Source organism: Panthera pardus, unplaced genomic scaffold (genome assembly GCF_024362965.1).
Source record: "Panthera pardus isolate Hobbes unplaced genomic scaffold, ASM2436296v1 HiC_scaffold_16, whole genome shotgun sequence".
Lineage (NCBI taxonomy): Eukaryota > Metazoa > Chordata > Mammalia > Carnivora > Felidae > Panthera > Panthera pardus.
The window spans coordinates 83,189,899-83,211,727 of NW_026526721.1; the positions used below are offsets into that span (position 1 = coordinate 83,189,899).

At 39.6% G+C, this 21,829-nt stretch overlaps 1 protein-coding gene across 2 annotated transcripts in view; it reads left to right on the top strand.

Moving 5' to 3' along the window:
* MCF2L2 (MCF.2 cell line derived transforming sequence-like 2) overlaps positions 1-21,829 on the top strand; it is a 261,195-nt gene that overhangs the window by 217,400 nt on the left and 21,966 nt on the right. For both annotated transcript variants that reach the window (XM_053903603.1, XM_019463281.2), the window contains 4 exons: positions 870-995; positions 8,685-8,900; positions 9,799-9,891; positions 10,066-10,144. In XM_053903603.1, coding sequence (XP_053759578.1) covers positions 870-995; positions 8,685-8,900; positions 9,799-9,891; positions 10,066-10,144 — 514 coding nt within the window. The remainder of the gene's footprint in view (positions 1-869; positions 996-8,684; positions 8,901-9,798; positions 9,892-10,065; positions 10,145-21,829) is intronic.

Here is a 21,829-nt window from a genome sequence, read left to right on the forward strand (position 1 = left end):
TGCTGAGACTTTGTGTTTGGGAGGTGCAGACCATGTTGGCTTACCTCTTTCATGTCTTTCATGGTGATAGAATGTGGGAAAGACGGGGGAAGGAGAAGAGGGAGAAAGGGTAGAGCTGGAGGGGGGATTCAATGCGGCAAATCCAACAGTTAGGGCATTTACATGATACTCATTAGTAAGCCTCCACATGGCAGGCAGCTCATTCTCTGCCTCTATGGGAGTTTACAAATATCCTCCTCTGGGATGGTTTTAAGCATAAATTTACCCACAGGAATATGATACTGAGATTGTACTTTTCAATAAGCCCCTGGTGGGATGTAAACAGGGAGAGCAGCTTAGATAAAGGGTCTGGGTTTTTCATGCTCTAAAAAAGGTCAGCATGGGGGCTCCTGGGTGGCTCTGTCTGTTCAGTGTCTGGCTCTTGATTTCGGTTCAGGTCATGATCTCGAGGTTCATGAGATTCTGCCCTGTTTCAGCACAGAGCCTGTGTGGGATTCTTCCTCCCTCTCTCTCTGCCTCTCTATTTCTCTCTCTTTCTCAAAATAAATAAATAAACTTTTTAAAATAAAAGGTCAGTATGTTTCTTATATAGCAGGAATATAATATCCATGATTTTGTGAACGTCATTCTTCATTAGTTCAATGTACAGAAGGTGCAGTTGATTATTTTGCTTGTGTGTTTATCATGTATATAAACCAGCAAGTATCTTTAACCACCGTTCTTTGGGAGCAGGGAAAGAGATCCATGTATTTGCCTTCTCAGTCTCTGTGCTGGCTGGATTGGTCTCTCCTTATCTCTGTCCTGTTTCCCTTGTTCACTTGGTAGATGGTTTACCTTTTGATTTCCAACAAGGCATTTGGTTTCCACAGAATGGGCCAAAGAGGACCAAGGATTCAGCATTCTTAGCTGAACTACAACAAGCTTTGGCCATGATGGAGGATTTGATCAAGTCCTGTGAGTTGGCCGTGGACCTGGCAGCAGTCACTGGATGTCCGGTATGTGCCATAGCAAGTGTTGGAACATCTCAGCAAATGGCAGGCACAATATTACAAACATAGGAGATAGCTTATGGCAAAGTTAGAGAGATGACCTGTGGTAAAGGAATTGGACTCTGAGGAAAGTAGCCTAAATTGTTCTGCAAATCTGTGCTGGAGGAATCGAGGCAACAGCTTAGCATTTTCAGGAATCTTGTGTTGTATTTCCTGGGGTCTTGAATATTGAGACTGGCCCACACTCTGGAAAAGCCAGGAACTCAAGGACCAGGACATATATGGGCGGGGCAAAGTGATGAAGGAGTAATTTATTCTGACTCATGGCACTATTAAAAGATTAAATTTTTTTCCTTCTTGACTCAGATTTTCTTGGTACAAAGTCCTTTGAAAATAGGTCCTAAGTGAAAGTCTAACTCCATTTTCACATCGCAGATCTCAGAAGAGGTCTGGCAAGCATATATCGTACATCCCTTAATCCAAATGATTGAAGGAAAATACCAAAAGAAGCAATGCTAAGGAGTTGAACTCTCTCAACCCAGGCATTAGGGTAAACTCCTGAGTAGGTCAATTCCAGGAATTCCAGGCAAGCTATCTTCTGTAACTGTATGGGCTTCTTAGGACTGGCCCATCACTGGTTTTCCTGGAGGTGCTCTAGATCTTGACTTAGGTGGATTAGTTTTCCATCACTGCCATAAAAACTTACCACCACCTTGGTGGCTTAGAGCAGCACAAATTTATTATATTATAGTTCCACGGGTCAGAAGTACAACACAGTCTCACCAGGCTAAAATCAAGGTGTCTACTTTCCTTTTGGGAGGCTGTGGGAGAGAATCTGTTTCCTTGCCTTGTCCAGCTCATTAAGGCCACACACATCCCCTGGCTCATGGTTTCTCTCTCCATTTCAAAGTTCTTCTCAAATCACATCATTCTTGGACCTTCTCTTCGACTTTCAAGGACTCTTGTGGTTACATTGGACCCACCCATTAATCCCTGGTATCTCCCCATCTCGAAATCAGCTGATGAACAGCCCTAATTCCATTAGCAACCTTAATTCCCATTTGTCACGTAACCTGACATATTCTCAGATTCCAGGGATTAGGACGTGGCCCTCTTTGGGAGGCTATTATTCTGTCTACCACACAAGGATCAAGCATTCTGAGAATTACATTTCAGACAGATACTTTTCCTTCTTATTTTTATCCCATTTTAACATACTGTTCATTGAAGTCTAGGCAAATGAAATGACCTTTCTCTTCTTTCCTGATCATAAGTCAAACCTTGCAAATTAATTAGGGGCCAATGTGGTCTTTTTATTTCCCTCCCTCCTGGTATTTCTCTGACCAGCATCTCAGAAGCAGCCCCACTGGGTCCACAGTGATCAGGCAGTGAATGCTGTTACTGTACCCTGGGACTCAAGAGTGCTCTCTGCTTACTTCTGATGCATGATTCAGAAGGGTATTCATGAAGCACAGTGTATGTGAGAGAGGGGATGATTTTCTTGGTAAATTTTTTTTCCTTCTTCATTTAAGGAAACTCAAGGAAGCAATTTGTTTAATCATTTTGGGACATCTTCCTGTTCTTTTTATCTTTGAACACGTGTCAGCTAATCCTGTTAGTATCCATCTCCCTGAATCAAATGAATGTCTTGGAAATCATACACAGGGCAGGAAACTCCCAGTTTTATTCTAAGTGTGGGTAACATAGGAGGAGGAAGTTATGAGAAAATAATTACCAAAATGTGAGTAAGTAGAATTCTAATTTCACTTAAGGAAGCTTGCATGCAAATGAGATGAAGCAGCTTATAGAATTTTAGGCAGTTTTGCATCAAATGCAAAGAACTTCTTTCTCCCGTATGTCCTCGGAATTGTGCCTTTGACGTAAACTCTTGGTTTTTTCACTAAGATTTTAACTTGCTTTACGTCTAGTACATTAGCTACTTTACCCTGACAGTTTTATCTAATCCTATTGAATTATAGGCGGTGAAATTTTCAGTTTCTGATTAAGGATTAGATCCACGGAAAGAAGAGTTAGCTCACCCAAGATTACATCGTGCATCAACCTGGACTACTTCTTGGACATCTTCCTTTCCTGTCCACGGTGCCATTCTCTCAACACTTTGTTCATCTGATTTTGTTTAGCGTTTACTAGCAACTCAGCTACTCCTAACTCAGATCTTAGGACTCTGAGATTCTTTGACTCTGCTTTGTAGAACCTTAGCACAGGGTGTTTACAATCATGTGCTGAGTGTGTGGACAAACCTAGAACTTAACCTGTTAGTTTCACTACTTGGTATCCAATATTAACGTGGTTCTGAAAAGGAAGGACACTGAACTTCAGTGGGTGAATGCATAATTAAAACAACTGAAAATATTCCCTCCTGATATTTACAATGTTATTCCTGTTGTACACTCAGTTAGTTCTTGGTTTAATTTTATCACAGAAACTAAAAAAAAAAAATTTTGTTTTAAGAAAGTTTATTTTGTGGAACACCGAGATGTCATTTATTCCCTCCATTGGCAAAAAAAAAAAAAAAAAAAAAAAAGTGTCCCCTCTATTCAATCCAACGCATAAAATAGAGATTTGTATAGAGTCCTTTTAAATCCTGACTTGCCAGGAACAAGTTCCAAAGTTGAGTAGTAAAGGTTATTTTCTGGAACAAATTATGCCATTCAATAAAGGATATATTTTTATTGCAAGTTCTGTGGGCTAAGGCCAGGTATTTTATTTCAGTTCCTACTTTACTTACCGTAGTGTTGGCTGCAGAGATAAGACTGAGTAAATAATCTTAACAACTCAGTGAAATTGCGTTGTGCTTCTTCCCACGCTCAAGACACCTGTGTCTAAGGGTGGTTGGTTGTAAGGAGTTAATGAGGATTAATCACAATAAAAGCAGCTAGCACTGTGCCTGGCAGCTGGTAGATGCTGAAGAAAGGGCCCTACAGCTGACTTCCTTGGGTACTTGATCAGACCGGAAAGGAAGGAACCCCTTTGCTTCTGGTGATTGTATTAAGGGGCATTTCTGTCCTATGGCTTCTTCTTTTTGTTTCTGGACTTTGTGCTGATGCATTTATCCAGATGTTTCCTATGTCTTTGTGCAAGAAATATATATCCTTGTCACATTGCTGTCACTGCCAGGGGTGGAAACCTGGGCATCCGAAAGTGGTCTCTTTCTTGAGGCCGTGTTCAGTAGACACTCTCCCAGCCAGATTTTTCATTTCGCTGATATAGTCACATTTGAAATTCTTCTATCAGAGTTCTTACCTACAAAATTCCACACATGAAAAATGGTAATAGTTACTAGTTTATATTGCCATCATTTCCCACATGGAGGAGGCCATCTGACTTTTCACATCATTATTTGTTTTGGGATAGCCCCTGTGTTGTATCTCTGAGTTGATATCTATTAGATGCAACACACCAGGGGTGCCTGGGTGGCTCAGTTGGTTAAGCGTCCAACTTCGGCTCGGGTCATGATCTCACTGCTCGTGAGTTCGAGTCCTGCATCGGGCTCTGTGCTGACAGTGCAGAGCCTGGAGCCTGCTTCGGATTCTGTGTGTGTCTCTCTCTCTCTGCCCCGCCCCCACTCATGCTTTGTCTCTCTTTCTATCTCTCTCAAAAATAAATAAACATTATGGGGAGCCTGGGTGGCTCAGTCGGTTAAGCAGCCAACTTCAGCTCGGGTCATGATCTCGCGGTCCGTGAGTTCGAGCCCCACGTCGGGCTCTGTGCTGACAGCTCAGAGCCCGGAGCCTGTTTCAGATTCTGTGTCTCCCTCTCTCTGACCCTCCCCCGTTCATGCTCTGTCTCTCCCTGTCTCAAAAATAAATAAACGTTAAAAAAAATTTAAAAAAATAAATAAATAAATAAATAAACATTAAAAAAACTTAAAAAGATTCAACACACCAAAGTGATGGCCACAAATATTACATCATTACTAGAAAACCTGGTTTGCAGATATATTCATTTCCTAGAGCTGCAATAAAAAAGCTCCACAGTTCTGGAGGCTAAAAGTAAAAAATCAGGGTGATATCAGGCCTTTGCTCCCTCTGAAGACTCTAGGAAAGAATCCTCCTTCCTTGCTTTCACCCCTGGCTTCTAGTAGTTGCCAGCAATTCTCGGCATTCCTTGGCTTATAGCTGCATCACTCCAGTTTCTGCCTGTCTTCATGGAGTCACCTCTATGTGTGTGCCTGTGTCTGCGTCTCTGTTTTCTCTTCTCATGAGGACACTAGTCATTGCATTAGGGCCCACCCTATTCTAGGAGGATTTCCTTTTAGCTAAGTACAACTGCAAACACCTTATTTCCAAATAAGGTCACATTCTGAGGCCCCAGGTGGACATGAGTTTTTTTGGAGACATTGTTCAATCTAGTACTGGGGCATCACCAAATTAGTTTCCTCACAGTGTGGAGCATTTAGTTTCGTGTCCCCCCAGGTACTCGTGCCAGTAAACGAATAAATATTATATGTCAAAGTGACATATATCTGCAGGAGTTATGCATGTGGTCTCCGGCCCTGGAACCAACTTCAATCTAATTGGAAAGAAAGGATACATATAGTTGAAAAGATGATCAAGGGTCATCTTTGATCTTGCTCAGAGGGATCCCCCTGCCCTTGCCCTTGGGAGGTGGGGTTGCCTCCATGCCAGCATACATCCTCGCTGGTGGTAATACGTGTGCACCTGCTCTTCATCAGCTCTGCATAGGGCACACACCCTTGGCTGCTGCAAGATGGGCCTTGAGCATTGAGATGTCCAATCCCATCACAAGTGTGGTCCCTAGAAAGTGTATGCAAATACCTGGATGACATGCAGCCCTTCTGTTTCAGCTGGACTCAAAAGACCCAGCAGTTCCCTCCATTGACCTCCAGTGATGATGGGCTTACTGGAATAGGTGACCATAGAGCCTTGGGAAGAGTCAGAACAAAGAGCTGGGCTCACAGAGGTGGGAATGGGACAATTCCAGGACTCATAGCAGCTCTAGGGCCTTGGCTTGGGAGAAGTGGAGGTTTTCACCTGTGTGCCCTGCCTGTATGTGCCAGATACATCCACACACCTGATGTCTTCTCCTCTCACCACCCACTGACTGGTTCGTTCCCTCTGTCCATGTCTTGTCCTCTTCCTCATAGTTTCTGGTGACTCACTTTATTGCTCTGCTACCTAATTGTATTCTACACCTCTTGCTCTCTTACAACGCATCTCACAGCTACAATTCCTGTGGATTACTGCCTTAGTTCAGACAGCAGTCAAGTTGGCTGGCCCCTCTCTGAATTTATATCTGTTGGTCAATTGCCTACTAAGGTGCAGACAGCTGTGGCTGCTGGAGGGATGAGGTGGAAAGAGCAGAGGTGATAAAGACAACATCGCCACCTAAAGTTGCCTCTTCAGCAAAGCTATAGACAAGGCAGTATCCTCATGGCCTTGGCAGTCACTTTAACTAACCTCACCCAGCTCTCCACAGGTCATTAGAGAGTACATGCCTGGACTTGTTCCCCACTCCCCCATCATTCGGGTTTCTTTTAGAATTGCTTTTACCAGCTGTGCTTCGAAGTGATGCCTGCACGTTCACCAAATGTGTTGTCAGAAAACAGCTTTACCTAAAATCCACTTGTCTATCTATTCTGGGGTGTGGTTGAGGACATGTTCAGTATTTGACTCAGTGATTCTTTATTGAGGACCAGGACCCATGGAAGAAATTTCTCTCATATCTCATTAATAGGAATTGCTGTGTGTTTCCTGAACAACTGGTTTGGGTATGTTTTGGGGCATAATGTATCATATAGTGTTTCCCTCTGTACTGCCCACTAGAAGGTCAGAATCTTGTCTGCAACAGGTTTACATGGCTTTATTATATGGGTTTTATGTACAACTTCTTCATCTTTATTTTAATCTTTTTTTCACCCTAATTTCCTTGGTTATTTTCTGTCTGCTTGTATTGTATATATTTTTATAAGATATATCAATTTTTTTTAATGAGGTGGAATATAAATACATTTTAAAATAGAAACTACCAGGGTGCCTGGATGGCTCAGTTGGTTAAGCATCTGACTCTTGATTTCGGCTCAGGTCATGATCTCACAGTTCACGGATTAGAGCCCCGCATTGGGCTCTGTGCTAACAGCGGGGACTGGCATGAGATTCTCTGTCTCCCTCTGTCTCTGCCCCTCCCCTGCTTATGCCCCCCACCAAAGTAAAATAAGTAAGCTTAAAAAAATAAAATAGAAACTACTGATTATAGCTGTTCATGTGGCAAATATTAAGCACCTACTTTTGCCAATGGCCTTGATGAAAACGTATTTCCTGAATTATTTATGTGTATATAGTAGAAACTGAATGGGTTTAAAGGAGAATGCAATCACTGCGATTGCCACAGTGGCTCCTGGAAGGATGTGGAAAAAGTGAAGAATTTCTCAGGGGTCCTCATGAACCCATTATCTACCTGTTTTGGAGCCTGGTCAAGCTGAGCCTGTGCAGTCAAAGCAAGAGTGTCATGCTTTCAGGGGCACAGTCCTTATGGCTTGGGGCTCTTTATTCCTTCACTCACCACAGTTTACACGTGTAAACTGTACAAAGCAAAAAGAGAAAAATAGCACCGTAAGCACCAACTTCACTTCTTGAAGTTTTTATTTTAGAATTTCAGAAGTGCAGCAAATCATTTTAATATTCACAGTTTGCTCAATATAAACAATAAATTATAAAAATGCCCAGTTATAAATAATGCACATATTTCTAGTATTAACTCTCAGGAATTGTAAGGATTTATGTCAGCTAGGCATAACTCAGGGAAAATTCTCTTTCCTGGTCCTTTTCAAATAATTTTCTCCTTTTGGTGTTTTCCTTTAGGGAAATAAATTCTTTATTATCTACCTCAAGTGGTCTAGTTTTTTTAAAAACACAAGATAAAATACAATATTCTTAGCTCATCTCACTCCGCTACCCTTTGGAGACAGGTCAGAGATGGCAGAGTCACTAATTTGGACTTTTAACCAGACACAGGAGAAAGGTGGGTTTGCTAGTGGAGGGATAAGCATCGTAAAATGGTCCCTGAAGCCAAATAGACTTTCTAAAACATTTTGTCATTTGGGGTTATCTTTGCCCCATCCGCTCACTCTGAAAAACACAAAGTTGAATGTAATTACTATTTCCATTACAATGTTATGAAGATTAGGGGATATTAAGCTTTTTTCCTTCAGAACAAATCTCACGTTCTCAGCTTCTCATACCCAAAGCAGATGTTAGGATACAGATGAAATGCATGGATTATTATGGAATAGGTCCATAATGCAGCAAAAATTCTGTCACTCCTGAACATACCTAAATGTGAATTTCTTGCCCTTTTAAAGTAGACTGTCATGTATCAAAAACAAAAAAGAGGAAACAGAAGTCTGCTAGCTGAAATAACTCTAAAGACAAAAATATCAGAGTACCAGTATCTTTACTTCAAGTATTTCTAACATGCTTTATGTTTCTTACCTTGCACAGCTGAACTATTTCCCTACATAACTGAAAGGTGCCATGCTCAGTGAAGCTCACAAAATTGTAGTTTTGATTTAGTGACAGATGAGCCTGATTGGCACTTTCAAAATTGTCAACTTCAAATAAGCACGCTTTATAATTTGGAAATAGACCCTTATGGGCTCTTTCCCTGTCAAGAAATGTAACAGCTTATTTTTATGTATGTCTGTGTTTCCCAAAGGATGACATCAGGAAACTGGGCAAGCTGTTGATGCATGGTTCTTTCAGTGTCTGGACAGTTCACAAGGATCGTTATAAAATGAAGGATTTTATTCGATTTAAGCCCAGCCAGAGGCAAATCTATCTTTTTGAAAGAGGAATCGTGTTCTGTAAGATACGAATGGAGCCCAGTGACCAGGGCCTATCTCCTCATTACAGCTTTAAGAAATCCATGAAGGTAAAGGGGTCCTGTTGCATTTGGGAATCAGCAGCAATATTTCTATGGAGAGAAATATCAATATCCTTGTTTTACAGATCAGGAAACTAAAGCCTAGAGAGGAGAGGTTAACTTGCCAAATGCCACACAACAGAACTAGACTCCACATCCAGATCTTTCTAACTCCAAAGTCAAGCTGGTAATCAGTCACTGAACAGGGTCAGGGCTGGCATTGAGAAAAGAGTGCTAGGTAGAGAAAAGGGACCATATGGCAGCCTGTCTGGACAAATTAATTGGGAAAGTACCCTCCAGGCAGAGGGGTGAAAGACTTGGTGATTAGAACATGGGCTGGATTTCATCTTTGACTTACCCTTCTCAACCACACATCTTTGCATACAAGCGTTGACAATATCCTGGCTCTGGAGGTGTAGGAACCCACGTCTACACCAAGCATCATCTCTCGCCTGTGTAGGAAATATTTCATAGCTGGTGAGGAGACCCCCCCTCCCCCCCACCACATACATGCATGTGTGCAACACACACACATTTGTGCTTTTGTGATTGAAGTTGCTAATTGTTCATAGTAGCTTTTGTTATTTATGTTTCTTAGTGGAGACTAATTCGGTTACTATTATATACAGATTTGTGAAATACTTAGGTGTTAAAGGAGAGATGATCTCTTTGCTTAAAGGTTGAGGACTCCATGAAAAGATACAGTCTGTGTTGTCCCCTGAAACAGAGAAGAGAGATGACACTGTGTGCTTTATGCTCCTTGGGGCCATTAACAGACAACAACAAAACATGTGAAAGGAAGATAGAAGAGAACTACCAAGGGTAGAAAGAACTAGAGTGGCTGACGGGGACAGTTTAAAAATCAGACAACGGTGGTACAGCAGTTTTTCTTCTTTCTTTACAATAGCTGAAGACACTTTCAGTTCGCCAGCTTGGAAGGGGGAGCAACAGAAAGTTTGAAGTTGCCAACCGAAATGGACTTGAGAAATACATCCTGCAGGTAAAGCTCATGCCTTCCTCACAGGTGTCTTCTACTCTTTCCTTATTGTGTTCCATGACTTGGCAAGTGTTTTCTATCTCATTATTCTAAAGGTTATCCAGAAAATAAAAACCCTGTCCAATTAATGTTCCACGTGATCTGATACTCAGAGTGTCTTCTTATCTGCAATTGCAGGCAACTTCAAAGGAAATCAGAGATTGTTGGTTTTCAGAAATAAGTAAATTACTAATGGAACAGCAAAACAATATTAAAGGTAAGGTTACCCTGCTGACTTTAGTCTGCAGAGTTATACTGATTCTAATTTTGTGGTGGGTGTGCACACTGGGGATATTGTTAAAGAAAATGGTTTGCCAGGAAAATAACTGTGGCCACATTTTCATGGCACCTGGAAGCACCTATGCTTGCTTTAAGTTGTGTGGGGTTTGTATGTGTGTGTGTGTGTGGTTGTGTGTGGATGTGTCCCTTTCAACTGTGTTCCCCCTACATACCAAATTGTCGAGGTCAACTTTCTCAACCCCAAATCCCAAACCCACCCAAGATTATGTTATGGGGATTTTTTTTTAATTTTTTTTTTAACATTTATTCATTTTGAGACAGAGAGAGACAGAGCATGAACGGGGGAAGGTCAGAGAGAGAGGGAGACACAATCCGAAACAGGCTCCGGGCTCTGAGCTGTCAGCACAGAGCCCGACGCGGGGCTCGAACTCACAGACCGCGAGATCATGACCTGAGCCTAAGTTGGACGTCCAACCGACTGAGCCACCCAGGCACCCCTATGTTATGGGGATTTAAATGGCCAGTACTACTTTCAGAAGCTGTACTGCCTTTTTTTTTTTTTAAGCTGAGATATAATTAGCATACCATAAAATGCACTCTTATTCAAGTGTATAGTTCAGTGGGTTTTGATCTCTTCACAAGGTTGTGCAACCGTCACCAGAACATTTTCATCACGCTCCCCAACAATAAAACCCTGTGCCCATTGGCAATCATTCCCCATCTTCCTCCTCCCCTCTGACCCTGGCAACTGTGAATCTGCTTTCTATCTCTATGGATTTTCTTCTTCTGGACATTTTACAGAAACAGAATCATATAACATGTGGCATGTTCTGTTTAGTTTCTTTCACCCAGCAAAATTTTTCCAGTGTTCATCCATATTGTAGCATGTCTCAGTACTTTATTCCTTTCCATAGCTGAGATATAGTACATTGTATGGATATAACATATCTGTTTATCCATTCATAAGCTGATGGATATTTTGGTTGTTTCCATTTTTTGGATAGTATGAATAATGCTGCTATGGAAACTTGTGTATAAGTTTTTGTGTGAACCTCTGGGAAAAATACATATATATATTATACATGTATACATGTATAATATATATAAATAATTTCTGGGCCATATGGTAACACTAACTCTATGCTAACTTTCTGAGGAATTTCCAAATTGTTTTCCAAAGCACTACTACCATTTCTTGTTTGCACCAGCAATGTATGAGGGTTCCATCTTCTCCCTTCCCTCACCAACACTTGTTATTGTCTTTTTATTATTACTATTATTATTATAGCCATCTCAATAAATATGAAATGGTAGCTCATTGTGGTTTTGATTTGCACTTCCCTAATGCTAGTAATATTGAGCATCTTTTCATGTGCCTATTGACCATTTAAAAAAATTTTTTTTAGGGGCAACTGGGTGGCTCAGTCGGTTAGGTGTCCGACTTCGGCTCAGGTCATGATCTCACGGTCTGTGAGTTCGAGCCCTGCGTCAGGCTCTGTGCTGATAGTCCCTTCTCTGCTCATGCTCTGTCTCTCTCAAAAATAAATAAATGTTAAATTTTTTTTTTAATGTTTGTTTATTTTTGAGACAGAGAGAGACAGAGCATGAGCAGGGGAGGGGCAGAGAGAGAGACAGACACAGAATCCGAAGCAGGCACCACGCTCTGAGCTGTCAGCGCAGAGCCCAACGTGGGGCTCGAACCCACAAACCGTGAGATCATGACCTGAGCCAACCAACTAAGCCACCCAGGCGCCCCAACTTATTGGCCATTTGTATATTTTCTGTGAAGAAATGTCTATACAACGCCTATATATAAAACCTCTATATTCTGGGTACTAGACTTTTATCAGATATATGATTTACAAATATTTTTTCACATTCTGTGGCTTGTCTTTTCGCTTTCTTGATGACTTCTTTGTTGAAGTCTAATTTATCTTTTTTTTCTTTGGTTGTTTGTGTTTTGGCGTCATATCTAAAAAATCATTGCCTAATGGCGCCTGAGTAGCTTTGTTGGTTAAGCATCCAACTCCTGATTTCAGCTCTGGTCATGATCTCATGGTTTGTGTGATCGAGCCCCGCATTGTCAGTGCAGAGCCTGCCTGGGATTCTGTCTCTCCCTCTCTCTCTATCCAGCCCTCTATCTCTCAAAATAAATAAATAAACATTAAAAAAAAAAAAAAGAAATCATTGCATAATCCAAGATTTATACCTGTGCTTTCTTCTAAAAATTTGTTTTTAACTCCTTGATCCACTGTGAGTTAATCTTTGAATTAGGGATCTAAGCTTATTCTTCCACATGTGTATATCCTATTGTCCCTGAACCATTTGTTAAAAAGACTGTTCTGTTCTTCATGAATGGTCTGGGCACTTTTTATGGATTCAAGTGACTTAACAATGTTTGTATTCCCCCCAAATTCATATGTTGGAACTTTACCCAATGGTATTAGGAAGTGAAGACTTTGGGAGGTAATTAGGAGTAGATGAGGTTATAAGAGCGGAGCTGACATGAATAGGATTAATGCCATCATAAATGCCATGAGAGAATTTTCTTCCTATCTCTGCTCTCTGCTATGTGAGGATATAATGAGAAGTCAGCAACCTCAACCTAGAAGAGAACCCTCACCAGAACACAACCATGTGATCTAAGATTTCCAAACCTCTAGAACTGTAAGAAATAAATTTCTGTTGTTTATAAGCCACCCAGTCTATGGTACTTTGTTATAGCAGCTTAAACTAAGACAACACCCTTGTTGAAAATCAATTGACCATCGATGCAGAATTTTTGGTTGAGTCTTTTTCTTTAAGCACTTTGAATATGTCGTGCCATTGTTTTGTGGCCTCCATAGTTTCTGATAAGAAATCAACTATTAATCTTATTTGAAAATCTCTTGCATATGACAAGCAGCTTTTCTCTTACTACTTTCAGATTCTTTCTCTTTTGACAGTTTAATATATCTAGGTGTATCTCTTTGAATTTATATTTCTTGGAGTTTGTAGATAATTGGATGTGTAGATTAGTTTTTTCATCAAATTTGGGAAGTCTTCAGCCATTATTTCTTTAAGTATTCTTTCAGCCTCTTTGTTTTTGTCTTCTTCTGGGACTCCCATTCTGTCTATATTGGTGTGCTTGGTGGTGTCCTACAGATTCTTAGTGGCTCTATAAATTCTTTTTCATTCTTGGGGCACCTGGGTGGCTCAGATGGTTCAGTGTCAGATTTCAGCTCAGGTCATGATCTCGCGGTTCATGAGTTTGAGCCCCACCCTGGGCTCTGTGCTGACAGCTCAGAGCCTGAAGCCTACTTCAGATTCTGTTTCTCCCTCTCTCTGTGCCCCTCCCCCACTCATGCTCTGTCTCTCTCTCTCTCTCTCTCAAAAATAATAAACATTAAAAATTTTTTAATTAAAAAACTATTACAAAAATAAAATAAAATAATAAAATAAATAAATTCTTTTTCATTCTTTTTCTTTTTCTTCCTCAAACTGGATAGTTTCAATTGATCTATATCTAAGTTCTCTCACTCTTCTGCCTGCTCAAATTTGCTACTGAGCCACTCTACTGAATTTTTCTTTTTGGTTATTATACTTTTCAACCCAGAATTTCTACTGGCCCCTTTTAAATATAATTTCTCTCTATTTTCTCAATTTGATGAGTGTTTGTTCTCATACTTTCCTTTAGTTCTTTTTTTTTTTTTTTTTTTTTGGTTTCCTTTAATTCTTTGAACATTTTATAAATAGTTGATTTAAAGTCTTGGTCTAGGAAGTCTAATATCTTGGCTTCCTCAGGGACAGTTTCTCTTGATTGCTTTTTTTCTTTTTTCTACATATGGGCCATGCTTTCTTGCTTCTTTACATGGCTTACAATTTTTCTGCTGAAAACTGGATGTTTAAAATAATATAATATGGCAATTTTGGAAACCAAAGTCATCTCTATCTCCAGTGTTTTTTGTTGGTATCATTTGTTGTTTTGTTATTGTTTGTTTAGTGATTTTTCCAGTCCTTGCCACGAGTTCTGTGTGGATAATGGAGTACACCTTCAACACATAGACAAGCAGGTGACAGTTCCACCTTAGCTTTCACTTCCTATTTGTACAGAGCCCCAAGATCAACCAGAGATGAGAGCATAAGACCTTCTCAGATTTTTCATGAACATACATACAAACTTGGGCATGTACACATGGTCTTCTAGATTCTAAGGAATATTGGGAGCTTTTGAAAGCCACTATGGACATCTCATTCCCAAGTTTTACCTTTTAAACTTTTGATTAGCCTATTTTTGTCCCAGCTGTTATCCAGTGCCTCGGGCAGCCAACAAGTTAAACAATTGCCTCTAGTAATTTTCTACAAATATCCCCGGGGAAAAGGTTTTTCACACTGTGCAAGCTCTGAATTGGTCTAAGAAAGACAGCTTTGTAAGTAGGGTGTTCCAAAGAACTCCCAAGCAAGTCGGATAATGACAGTTCTCTGGAAATGAAACTTTGATTGAACTCCAACCTCGTTCTGCCTCCTCCTATGGCTGCCAGGTTGTTAATTTTCACCATGACTGCAGGCTGTTGGTTTCCAAAGCTACCATCAAGAAGGAGAGGTTGGTTGGGAATAGGGCAGCTAAAATACCACAAAGCTCACTGTTCATACATACTAAGATACTGCCATTTTTCTTGAATAAATATTCCCCTGATTGCTGTAAGCCTTTGCTTACTTTCTAGTGTTCTGAAAGTATTGTTTCTGTTTTTGCCAGTTTTTTCCATGTTTTCATGGAGGAGACCATTTTTTAGGGTTTTTATTTTTTCTCCTGAACTATTTTCACAGGTATCACTTGCTGAATGCCTTTTAATAATTAAAACTCATCTTTGAGTAGGCTTTGCTCTTTCACATTTGTTTTTTCAATTGATCCTCATAACAGCAGGGATATTTGATAGGAAAAATTCACAATAAGCTTGATCAATTGAGTTCAGATATTTCCTTCAGGTAATGTGAAGGCTAAGAAATACTAGTCTCATGTGGAAAATCTCTCTCCTATCATTTATACTGATAATGGTTGTTGTGTTTGGTAAGGAAAGTTATGTGACTATGAAAAGATAAACTTTGTCCTTAGAGACTTAGCAGGAATGCGACCATTTCACATTCTTTCGTGTCTTCTCTGACCATTAGGTGGATAGGAAGATGCAAGGGTGAGTATGCATCACAAGATGTAGAAAAAGATAATCTAAGAAGGGTGATTGGAAAACCACCACATCAGTTTTCTGTCACAACAACCAAGTGATGTAAGTTTCTTATTTAAATTTCTGGCCTTTGCCAAGAAATAATACTACATTATGTAGTTTGTTTTAATTTATATAAAGTTAATATGGGGAAAAACTACTTTTGCTTTTGAACTATTAATACTATACTAAATATATGTTAAGGTAATTGAATATGAGAGCTCTGGAGACATAAAACAGGAAGATGTAATAACCCCAGTAGAACAAGTTACCTGTTTTCCCCAGAAGCAACATTCTAGTCACAAGATTGTACTAGAAATCCTTACCATAGTTTCACAAAGGATGATTTAGGGATAGCCTGCCTTAGAATTACTTGAAGAGCTTGTTACAAATGCAGGTATCTGGGTCCTATCCTAGAACTGTGGAATTAGGATAGCTGTGGTTAATGACTTGGAATATGCATTTTAGCTTATTAAAGTTTCTGGACAAGGCCTTAAACTATTATTTTTTAAATGCCTTTATTGAGGTATAATTAACAAAATAAACTGCACATATTTAAAATATACAATCTGATAAGTTTTGACACATGTACACACCTGTGAAAGCATCACCACAGTCAAGATAATGAACACATCTATCACCCCTACAAGATCATACCCCTTTTTATTACCTTTCTCCTGTTATTCCCTCATCCCCCACTGCTTTCCAGGTGGTCACTGATCTTTTTATAACTAAAGATTGGTTTGAATTTTCTATCGTTTCAGAAAGAGAATCATACAGCATGTACTTTTTTTGGTCTGGTTTCTCTCACTTAGCATAATTTTTGTGTTTTTGTGTAACAGTAGTGTATTCCTTTAAGTGCTGTGTAGTATTCCATTGTTTGGATATACCCCAATTTCTTTATCCATTAACAGGTAAATGCATAAATATTTATGCATGAATGCATAAATATTTTTCTTTTTGATATGTCTGGCTAGAGGTTTATCAATTTTATTATTTTTTTCAAATAACCAGCTTCTGGTTTCATTGATCTGTTCCATTATTTTATTTTTTTAGATTCTATATCATTTATTTCTGTTCTAATCTTTTTTATTTCCTTCTTTCTGCTGGCTTTAGGTTTCATTTGTATTTCCCTTTCTAGTTCCTTGAGGTATAAGGTTAGGTGTTTATTTGAGATTTTTCTTGCTTCTTGAGGTAGGCCTGTATTGTTATATATTTCTCTCCTAGGACCACTTTTGCTGCATCCCAAAGATTGTGTTTTCATTTTCATTTGTCTCCATGTATTTTTTTATTTCTTCTTTGATTTCATGGTTTATCTATTCATTGTTTAGTAACAATGTTGTTTAACCTCCATGTATTATTTGTGGTCTTTCCAGACTTTTCCTTGTAGTTGACTTCTAGTTTCACAGTGTTGTGGTCAGAAAAGGTGCATGGTATGACTTCAGTCTTTTTGTTATTTGTTGAGTCCTGTTTGTGACCTCACATGTGATCTATTCTGGAGAATGTTCCATGTGCACTTGGAAAGAGTGTATATTCTGCTGTTTTAGGATGGAATGTGCTGAATATATTTGTTAAGTCCACCTAGTCCAGTGTGTCATTCAAAGCCATTGTTTCCTTATTGATTTTGTTTAGATGATCTGTCCATTGATGTAAGTGGAGTGTTAAAGTCCCCTACTATTATTGTATTATTATCAATTATTTCCTTTATGTTTGTTACTATTTTATATATTTGCATGCTTCCATGTTGGATGCATAAACATTTACAATTGTTTTATCTTCTTGTTGGATTGTCCCCTTTATTATTATATAGTGCCCTTCTTTGTCTCTTGTTACAGTCTTTGTTTTAAAGTCTAGTTTGTCCACTGTAAGTGTTGCTATTCTGGCTTTCTTTTGACATCCATTTACATTAAAAATATCTTTCCCAACACGCACTTTTTTTTTTTTTTTAACGTTTATTCACCTTTGAAAGAGAGAGACAGAACATGAGTAGGGGAGGGGCCAAAAGAGTGGGAGACACAGAATCCAAAGCAGGCTCCAGGCTCTGAGCTGTCAGCACAGAGCCCGATGATGCGGGGCTCGAACTCACAGACTGTGAGATCATGACCTGAGCTGAAGTTGGGTATTTAACTGACTGAGCCACCCAGGTGCCCCTTTTTAAAAAAATTTTTTTAATGTTTATTATTTTTGAGAGAGAGACAGAGCATGAGTAGGGGAGGGGCAGAGAGAGAGAGAGGGAGACACAGAATCTGAAGCAGGCTCCGGGCTCCAAGCTGTTAGCACAAAGCCCAATGCAGGGCTTGAACCCACGAACTGTGAGATCATGACCTGAGGTGAAGTCAGATGCTTAACCAACTGAGCCACCCAGGCGCCCCTCCAACCACTCAATTTTAACCTACAGGTGTCATTAGGTCTAAAGTGAGTCTCTTGGAGGCAGCATTTAGATGGGTCTTGGTTTTTTTCTTTATCCATTCAGACACCCTATGTCTTTGATAAGGGCATTTATCCATTTACATTCATAGTAATTATTGATAGATATGTATTTATTGCCATTTTATTTCTTGTTTTGTGGTTGTTTCTGGAGATTTTCTCTGACCTTTCTCGTCTTTCTCTCTTTCATGTTTTGCTGATTTTCTTTAGTGATATATTGGGATTTATTTCTCTTTATTTTTTGCATGTTTCTTAGTGGTTTTTGATATATGGTTGCCATTAGGTTTATATAACCTCTTCTGCAAATAGCAGTCTACTTTAAGTTGATATTTTAAGTCTATATTAAGTTGATAGTCTTTCAAATTTGAACCCATTCCCCTCCCCATGTTTTAGGTATATGTTATTATATTTTATATCCTTTTTTGTGTGTGAGTTCCTTGACTGATTTTTACAGAAATATTCATTTTTACTGCTTTTGTATTTCCTCCCTTTATATTGTCACTTTTAGTATCTCTTTTCCACTCACAGAGTCTCCTTTAATATTTCTTGCAGGGCTGGTTTAGTGGTCATGAGCTCCTTTAGTTTTTGTTTGTCTGGGGAACTCTTTATCTTTCCTTCTATTCTGAATGATAGCCTTGCTGGATAGAGTATTCTTGGCTTTTTATCTTGATGAGGTCCCAATAGTTAATTTTTGGTTTTGTTTCCTTTGCCTCCAGAGACATGTTGAGTAAGAAGTTGCTGCAGCCGAGGTGAAAGAGGTTTTTGCCTGCTTTCTCCTCGAGGATTTTGATGGCTTCTGTCTTATGTTTAGGTTTTTCATCCATTTTGAGTTTATTTTTGTGTATGGTGTAAGAAAGTGGTCCAGATTCATTCTTCTGCATGTTGCTGTCCAGTTTTCCCAACACCATTTGCTTAAGAGACTATCTTTATTTCATTGGATATTCTTTCCTGCTTTGTCAAAGATTAGTCGGCCATACATTTGTGGGTCCATTTCTGGGTTCTCTATTCTGTTCCATTGATCTGAGCATCTGTTTTTATGCCATAGTGTCTTTATGATTACAGCCTTGTAATACATCTTGAAGTCCGGAATTGTGATGCCTCCAGACTTGGTTTTCTTTTTCAGAATTGCTTTGGCTATTTTGGGTATTATCTGGTTCCATACAAATTTTAGGATTATTTGTTCTAGCTCGGTGAAGAATGCTGGTGTTATTTTGATAGGGATTGCATTAAATACGTAGATTGCTCTGGGTAGTATTAACATTTTAACAATATTTGTTCCTCCATTCCATGAGCATGGAGTATTTTTCCATTTTTATTTTTGTATGTCTTCTTCAATTTCTTTATAAGCTTTTTATAGTTTTCAATGTATAGATTTTTCAGCTCTTTGGTTAGATTTATTCGTAGGTATTTTATGGTTTTTGGTTGCTTTTGTTAATTTATTCCTAGGTATTTTATGGTTTTTGGTTGCTTTCGTTAATTTTGGTTGCTTTTGTGCATCCTGGATCTGGATGTCTGTTTCCTTCCTCAGATTAGGGAAGTTTTCAGCTATTATTTCTTCAAATGAATTTTCTGCCCCTCTTTCTCTTCTTCTGGGACTCCTGTAATACTAATGTTATTACATTTGATGGATACACTAAATTCCCTAAGTCTATTCTCGTTTTGCATAATTCTCCTTTCCCTCTTTTGTTCAGCTTTATTGCCTTCCATTAGTTTGTCTTCTAGGTCTTTAATTCATTCCTCTGATTCTTCCAGCCTACTATTCAAATTGCATCAACCATGTTTCTAATCTCATTTATTGCACTCTTCATCTCTGATTCTTTTTTAGTTCTTTTATCTCTGAGGTAAGGGTCTCACATGTCCCCTATTCTTTTCTCAAGCCCAATGAGTATCCTTATAATTGTCGCTTTAAATTCTCTCTGAGGCATGTTACTTACATCTGTTTCACTTAGATCTCTGGCCGTGGCCTTATCTTGTTCTTTCATTTGTGATGAATTACTCCATCTTGGCATTTTGTCTAAGTTTCTGCCTTCTTCTGTATGCTAGAAAAGCCAGTTATGTCTCCTGCTGCTGGAAATAATGGCCTTATGAAGAAGAGGTCATGTAGTGCCCTGGGCCTGGTGCTTCAGGGAGGGCCTCCAGTGTGTGCTGCGTGCACTCTACTATGTTCTGGCTGCTGTATCCCTCAGGCCAGTCATCTGCAGAGGCTCTCCTTGCTTGCTGTGAGCAGTGTTTGATCCCTGCCCTGAATGTGGCAAGCTTTAACAGAGGTGTGCTCTGGTCTGCTTGTGAAATGAGACCTGTCACCTCCTCCACTGGAACTAGGGCCCTGCAAAACTTTCTGATTGGGCAACATGGTGTGGGAAGGGGTTTTTGCTGGTGGGGTGGGGCTTGCCACACTGGGACTGAGGCAGGGGTGGGGCTCTTCTGGGGGTGGGGCTTGCCACACTGGGACTGAGGCAGGAAGACAGAATGGTAGTGGAAGGGTAGTAGAGCACAGGGGGGTGGGGCTTAGTGTAAGCAAGTTAGGCAGCCGTGTCAGCACTATACTGCTTCTCACAGGTGGCTCTGTTTATGCTGAGGGCCTGGAAAAGGAAATAGCCCTAACCAGCTCCTTTGTTCCCAAAGAGACGTGTCTGAATGCTGCTTCTCAAGGACAAGCTCTCAGAAGAGCAAATAATCTCCCCCATTTGTGTGCCCCAGGCACTCTCCAGATGCTCTTTCCAAGCTGTAGCCCCCTGGGTTGTTTGCCTGCCTTTTCTCCAGGAATAGCTCAGTGTCCTCCAGCTCTGTCCCAGCCAAGCCTTTAAAACTGCAGGCTTTAAGCCCCATTGGTTGCAAGAACCCATGAAAATTCAGCCCCTCTCATTTTCTAAGTCAATGGCTATAGAAATGTTCTCCTTGTACATTCTCCTGTGTGCTCCTCTCTCTCTCTCTCTCTCTCTCTCTCTCTCTCTCTCTCTCTCTCATCCTTCTCTGTGACCATGACTGCCTCCCCTCTGCAGCAGCTGCAATCTGTTTCTCCCCTAAACCGTGTCTCTGTGTTTGCTACCTTCTTCAGTGTGGCCTCTCAAGCCCTACTCAAGTCCTAACCCTGTGCTCCCTAGGTTGTGACAGGAATGTAAAATATAGATAAGAAGCAGAACCCCACAAACATTCTCTGGGACAGATCACATGAAAGGTCAAAAACCCAGTTTCAATTAATTTAAGAAGACTGAAATCATATCAGGCATCTTTTCCAACCACAACAGTATGAAAATCAGTTACAGGAAAATACTAGAAGAAACAAAAACATGGAAGCTAAATAACATGTTACTAAACGACCAATGGGTCAATGAAGAAATCAAAGTAAAAATTAAAAAATACCTGCAGACAAATGAAAATGAAAACACTACAGTTCAAAATGTTTGCAACATAGCGAAAGCTCTTCTAAAAGGAAGTTTATAGTGGTACAGACCTACTTCAAGAAAGAAGAAAAATCTCAAATAAACAATTTAACCTCACATATAAAGGAACTAAAAAAAAATAAAACAAAAGCTAAAGTTAGTAGAAGGAAGGAAGTAATAAAAATCAGAATGGAAATAAATGAAATAGAAACTTAAAAATATAGAAAAGATCAATGAAACTAAGAGCGGGCTCTTCATAAAGTTAAACGAAACTGATGAACCTTTAACTAGGCTCAGCAAGAGAATAAGAGAGGACTCCAATAAAATCAGAAATGACAGAGCAGTTACAATTGACACCAGAGAAAAACAAAGGATTATAAGAGATTACTATGAAAATTTATATGCCAACAAATTGGACAACCTAGAAAAAATGGATAGATTCCTAGAAATGTGCAATCTTCCGAGACTGAATCAGGAAGAAAAAGAAAATCTGAACGGACCAATTACTAGTAATGAAATTGAATCAGTAATTAAGGAAACAACAACAACAACAACTCCCAACAAACAAAAGTCCAGGACAAGATGGCTTCACAAGTGAATTCCACCAAACATTTAAAAAAGATTTAGTATCTATTCTTTTCAAACCATTCCAAA